This window comes from Anneissia japonica, unplaced genomic scaffold (assembly GCF_011630105.1).
Source record: "Anneissia japonica isolate Jap-2015-1 unplaced genomic scaffold, ASM1163010v1 scaffold4469_len402912_cov134, whole genome shotgun sequence".
Lineage (NCBI taxonomy): Eukaryota > Metazoa > Echinodermata > Crinoidea > Comatulida > Comatulidae > Anneissia > Anneissia japonica.
The window spans coordinates 387690-394574 of NW_022754049.1; the positions used below are offsets into that span (position 1 = coordinate 387690).

The window sequence follows — 6885 nt, forward strand, 5'->3', positions numbered from 1 at the left end:
CATTATTATCACAGGTGTCCCAAGTTTCCTGCGTATCATGAGAAGCTCCTGGAAGCACTTCTTCAAACATGCAATTATGAAACATGTAGACTTGACAACTTGACCTTTGATGATTAGTGTCCAAAATTTACTACAAACACGTAAAATATAGTTACGAGCCATTATCGTTATTATATAAATTTTGGTACAAATGTAAGCCGCTCCGGACCTCTTTGTTTTTCTTCCTTCCTATCTTTTTTTGTAGACTTCAATAAACAATAACATAATTGTAACATTAGTTACTACTTGCTATATTTAAGTATTATTAAATATTATTATAAACTTAGATGATTATTCCCATAATATTTGTAATTTTAAATTTATACTTAAACAATTATAATTATTAACTCTAAATGTTAATTGACATAGATTAGATCAATAAAAAATAAACGTAGTAGTCCATATCTATTCTTTAATAGGAATAACATTTTTCAAACTTCTAATAAATTTTATATAGCCGGAGTTAGTTCGACCTAGGCAAACCTTGCTAAAAAGGTGCACTTTCTCCATCAAAATGCTTCTTCTAAGAATGGAATGACCTGTTTGAAGCACGAACACCTGTAGACCAAGCCCAGTACTATTACGATTTTTATTGTGCGAGAAATCCACTCATGATGCATTATTACGAAACGTAGGAGAGTAACCCATAACTCGCGGCTGAATTGCACATGGTCATGATTCATGACTAACTAGCAGCCGTAAAGAGTCGCTTATCGTAACGTCACATCATTCCACGACAGGTGCTCAAATGAACCATAAAGTCGGGTAACTCCATACTCTTCCGAAAGATGCAATGGGTTATTTAAAGTGCACACGAGTCAGATGTGTACACTGGACCTCCATTTCCAAGGCCTTTTCCGAGAAGACTTGGTTTAAAGAACCGAAATATTGGCGAGGAGCGGCTGGAACCACCGCCGATGTTAGGGCTGTAGTTAGCGGCGCCCCTGCCTTGATACTCGACTCATCTATAGGGGTCTGAAGTGTCCCGCAACCCGTGAAATTTAGACAGCCTCCTGCACTTCCTCAACCAAGCAAACTTTTTTTTAAACTAACCCAGCTCCCAAAAACTAATGATATTTGCATGTTTTTACTGCTGTATTATTCTGAATACAGCTTGTGATAGGTATCACAAAGTGCAGCGAAGTATAATTGGATGTGTTTCGTAAGCTCATTTAACCAATCTTTCGAAAGTGCCCTCTTTCAAATTGTGCCCCCTGTTATCATGGTGGTGGTGGTGGCAGGTGCTAATTGCGGTGGTGGTGTTTGTGGTCATCAGTGGTGTCAGTCATTTGTGGTGGTTGATGTGGTGGTGAAGTAGAAGTCATTCAATTAAATCAGATTATGAAAATTATTACTTCGATTACATTAATGTGAATTAAAGTTGCACATGGAACTATACTAGTTGAAGTTATAGCTCGCACTACGTTGGGGTCATTGGGGTCAGGATGCACAAATGGTCACCCTTGCTCAAATAATATTAAGGTGATAGAGATAGGACGATTGTCGCTTATAACAAATGGATAATAAATGGTATAAAGTCAACTTTCAATTATTGTACACCATTTTTTCATATATATACATAAATATATACATATATATATACATTATATATATATAATATATATATATATATATATTATATATATATATATTGTTTTGATGTTATTTTTTGTTGATGTGTAAGTTTTAATTGGAAGGGTAAGAAGTGTACATGCGGAGAGAAGAGGAGTACTTTGAATGTTGTTTCTGAAAATAAGGGAAGATAATATGTTTTATGGAATAACATTTAAATTTCCATGAAAGGAGGGAATGGAGGAAGGGAGGAATTTATATATATATATTATTGGTAAATATTACTGTTTACTAAGAAAGATTATTGTATTATATTTTAGAAAATCTTTGGCAGTATATGTCAAGTTTTGACACAGTCGAGAAGTACTCAGCATTCAAGAAACAGAAAGCCCAAGTTGCTAAAAGCCCAGTTTGCTCCTTCAATAAATGGGATCCTTTAGAAGAAGTGATCGTCAGACGAGTTGAGAATGCCACCGTTCCAGAATTAACGCCAGAAATCCAGGTAGGCCGTTTATGAATTCTAAATCCGTTCATGGACTCTATGACTGATAATCGGAAAACTTCAAACTTCATTTCCGCCTGTACTTCGCTTGACGATGCATGCACTGGCCTATGCGGAATGTTCGGCTGCATTTTTTGAACAGATCTTCAATTCCCGATAGTTTTCGGTGACAGCCACGCTGTAGAGAAAATGCAGCGGTTTTTTTTTTTTTGGAGCAAGGCTTAACTGGCATCAGACGCAACCACAGCCGCAAGCTGGTGTTGATGCAAATAAAGAAAACGAAAGACGTCCATTCCATTTAATTTAACTGTAATTTCTTTCTATTGTGAGCAAGATGAACTGCGTTAGGCATGCGAGCTGCTAATTCATGGCTTAACCTTTTACACAGTGGTAACTTCTTGAGATGAAAAGCTATGTTAGCACTCCCACACACTCAAAAGTAAGGGGACCTAATCTATCGACGAATACGATGGCCCTACCTGACTATGGGAACCAATGACGCAAGGGTGGTTATGGTTTTGATTCTTGATCTGGGTCTGTAAAAACGTCATAATATAGTAACTCTGTTTCTTTCTAATTCTTTACTTAAGGCTGTCGTCCCCGAAAACGTTGGAATTTTTTTAAAGAGAACACATGAGGAAGGCTTCGTTAGAGATTGCGGAGTTTTGCCGAATTTTTGAACACGAAAGAGTGAAGGTTCAACGACCCTATGTACTTGATCATTTGAAATCGTATTCCTCGCCTGATTTCAGCTCGACAGGTAAGTAAACTGACGGCCTGACAAGTTCATTCAAATGCTAATAGGACAATATTATATTAGAATTGACTATGCATTTTTATTGTTGGTGCCGCACAGTAGTGTTGGGTCTGAGATATATCTGGCCTTAAAAACAAATGGTTTTATATCCAAAGTACACAGGGTTATCGCGAGCAGCAACAAAATGTGGCTTGCAGGTTACACTTTGCCCACGTGTGAGTCGTTGAATTAACATCCTACAGTACCTTAAAAGGTGTCTTCATGACACATTCGACGCTGTCAATTACCAATTCAATGATTGCCAAGTGTTAATGTGTGTTGGTGTATTCACGTGACAAGTGGTAGATTGTATTCGTAATCTCTGTTCAATTATGATTATAATATTTCTGTTTTATATGTATTGTTCTACTGTACTAATCAAGAGTGGTACATAAATGCAGCCATTCCCAAACCAATAAGATTGTTAAAAAAAAAAAAAATTATGTTGTATGTAGGATTGTATTCAGCAATGCCACGTGATCTTCTGCTTGTGGTTGGTGAGGAAATCATTGAAAGTCCAATGGCATGGAGATGTTGTTTCTTTGAGTATCGTGCATACTGCCGTTTGATGAAAGAATATTTCAGAGAGGGCGCCAAGTGGACAACAGCCCCTAAACCACAAATGAGCGATGAGCTTTATGACATGGTAGGTACTATACTATGATGTTTTGCATTAGGCTTTACAGTAGATGTTTCTATAAAGAGCCTTTCAATTTAACATTTTCTTCTAATAAAAATTGTTAAATGTGGCGTGGTGTTGCAGTTTCACTGTTAACCAATGCGCCATCATGTAGTTACACTGCACATGTTACCAGTGGTTGCGCCAGAATTTGCCGACAAGGGATCTGACATGTTCAACGGAGGGGTCCGAGCAGGAATAGAAACTCTTTTGTAGGGTTCATGGTGAGAGTTTTTATGGCTTAGTATGGTACAAAATGTGCTTTTAGACCACAATATTAGGATTGGCATTCAAAATTACGTCATTTTGATAGGCAAATAATTTATATATTTTTTATCCGAAGACTTAGTCGCGTGCGTCGGACGATAGGGGATTTAGGTCTGTCCGACTGGGGAAAATTCCCCCTGTCCCTGCTCACTCCACTCCAAGGATGTCAAATGACAAGTGGCAGAAACAAATTTTGTTTATGGAATCAGATGTACCACCAACAATTGGATAAAAGATCATAGAGATGATATGGAAAAAGCACAAGTTCTAACAGTAATGCAGGATTGTTAGTAAAAAAGGTAAAAGAGAAAGCGAAACTGCCCAAAGAAGCAGACTTTTGGGGTATAAAATGATGATGATAATCTGTCTATACTGAGGAATTTCTTCAAGGTCTTTCCAACTTTACATGGTTCTCTTTATTTCTTTCTGTGCAAAGAGTTCTTGGTACTTGTCTAAAAGTCTCTTTCACTTTCCCGGGAAATATGCTTTGCTAGAGTTTTCCGATCGACTCATTCAGCTCCATTTTCTTTAGTTCTGAATGACAATTTTTATACAAAATTTACTTTCTATTGTATCTGGTCACCAAAATGGTGTTTTACACTCATATGCGAAAACAGACTTCACACACTGGAATTAAAAAAGACAACTCTATTGACCTTTTCTTTGACAGGTATGGATGTTTTTGTAAGAAAATTTGTAAAATTGTATAAGATGAATTATTGTTACTGTTATTATTATTATTATTATTATTATTATTATTATTATTATTATTATATTAATCATATTGCCATATTTTAATGTTTAATATTTTAATCCATTCTGTAAGTGGCAGGTTTCCCGCTGTAGAATGAGAGTGTAAATAAATAAATAAATTTTTAAAAAGTGGATTGTGTCGTTATTGTTTAATATTCTTTTTGCAAAATATATTGATGCAAGGCCAACACAACAACTAACAAGCGTAAATCAATGGTACTGTAATCTTGGTCAGAGTTTGAACTTGGTTATGAATTGTAATATTTAATTATTAAACCTTTTATAGGGTTATATTGGATCCCATGAGAGACTAGAATTGCCAGCTAGAGGTCAATTTGTGACGACAGAATTTGAACCTTGCTTCGATGCTGGTGATTTTCAATGTGCTGGAAAGGACATTTTTGCCAGTTAAGTCATGTGAGTTCTATATTGTTTTACTGTTATAGGTCTATAATAAATCACTTTTCAATAAAACGTTTTACTGAGGATGCCAATCTTGTTATTTACAATCTCAGACAATGAACCGAATGGGTGTTAAGTGGCTTCTACGATGCTCCGATGCATATAGATGCGTCCCTGTGCTTATTGAGACCTGGTCTGGTTTTAGTCAACCCAGAAAGACCTTGCTATCAGATAGAGCTTTTCTCAAAGGCTGGGTGGGATGTCGTTGAGGCACCTCATCCAGTAACACCAAGCGGTATATTAAAAGATATATCAAATGAATATAATGATGAATTATATCAGAATATGCCTTGGAAAGACTTTTAGAAGCCAGTCATATTGTTATTATTGTTGATCTTTTTATCTTGTCTTACTTTCAAATTGTAAATAATCCTTTTTCAATTTTAACAAAGTGTCCTTTTTTTAATTGTAGATACCCTTGCTGTTGTTCTTTCTTTTAGCAATTGAATGTTTCGTTTGCAGGATTCCAATGGAAATACATTTCTTTGAAACCTTTATGTGCTATTCATTGCTTTAAGAATTTTCAATTGTATTTGTTTTTCCTTTTCTTGTCTTCATTGTTTTTGTATTTTACTCTGATTGCTGAATAAATTCAATTCAAATCAAACCAAATTGCTTTTGAAACTTTCATAATGATTTTGAGAATTTGAAGAAGAAACTTGAGAAGAAGTGATATTATGATTGTATTATGATTGTTGTTGTGGTTATGACAGTGGCTGTGATAGTCACAGTGATTTTGATTTGACTGTGCTGTGTCTTTTGCTGTTGCTGTCGTTTTTTCGTTGCCATCCTTGTTGCAGTGAACGCCATTGCTACATTATCATTATATTTTCTAGAATCAGTACAGTGTCAGCGCCATCATTATCTGTTTCAGTCAACAAAACGAACACAATTTTCAGTGTAATTTATACAATTATATTTCTATAATATTTTCTTCTGTGCACGTTTTACAGATCACCCGATGTGGTTTTCTTCAACATGGCTGTCAATGAATGTTCTGATGTTGGACCATAAACGGGTGGTAGTAGATGCAAACGAGATTCCTACTTAAAGACTTTTCGAGAAACTTGGTATGGAATGCATCAAGGTTGATTTGCGTTTCGCTGGTTCTCTAGGAGGTGGCAGTCATTGCTGGACTGGACGAAACGGTTCTTTAGAATCATATTTCTAAAATCTTCACTATATTTATACTCTTGGATATAATTAATTGTATTTTATTTAATACTTTGAGAATATAATAGGAAATAAATAATATATAGAATTTTTGACCTCTGGTAATTTGTACTTAACATTTGTTCATATTTGTGAAGCTTAATTACATTACACACACTTTATCACAAATAATAAACAGGACTACATATTTTGTTTTAACTATTAAAAATATTTGTACACACAAAAGTAAACAAATAAATATTACAAGTTAGTTACTTGTTCTATTTGTTTATTACATATTATTGTGTATTGCTTACGTGTTTGCTTATTAATTATTATTGTTACTTAATTTCATATATATTTTATTCGGATAAGTATTATACCAAAAAAAGCAAACAATTTGCCAACAAAAATTGTGTTAAATGAAAGCCTAAAAGAATAATAGTGAATTTAATCATTTTCTAAATAGTTTCCAGCATTGTTTGACAAAAAGCAAAAGATACACGAAACAAGAACATTTCATTTATCAATTTAAACATACAAAGTTCAGTTAGTAGACCAGTGGGACAGGGGCGCCGAGATGCGGGATAGGGCAGGTCCTGTCTCTTATACACATAGATGTGTATAAGAGACAGTATAGATGCGTCCCTGTGCTTATTGAGA

The 6885-nt window shown here is 35.0% G+C and overlaps 1 protein-coding gene across 2 annotated transcripts in view; it reads left to right on the top strand.

Moving 5' to 3' along the window:
• Positions 1-1763: 1763 nt before the first annotated feature.
• The window catches only part of LOC117123031 (glycine amidinotransferase, mitochondrial-like), an 8279-nt gene continuing 3157 nt past the window's right edge, over positions 1764-6885 (top strand). The window contains exons 1-5 of one of the 2 annotated variants that reach the window (XM_033268836.1): positions 1764-2113; positions 2704-2873; positions 3365-3555; positions 4895-5025; positions 6024-6131. In XM_033268836.1, the coding sequence (XP_033124727.1) occupies positions 2747-2873; positions 3365-3555; positions 4895-5020 (444 nt within the window). In that variant the 5' untranslated portion in view covers positions 1764-2113; positions 2704-2746 and the 3' untranslated portion in view covers positions 5021-5025; positions 6024-6131. Of the gene's footprint in view, positions 2114-2703; positions 2874-3364; positions 3556-4894; positions 5026-6023; positions 6132-6885 lie in introns of those variants that run through there. The other variant, XM_033268835.1, reaches the window with a different exon arrangement.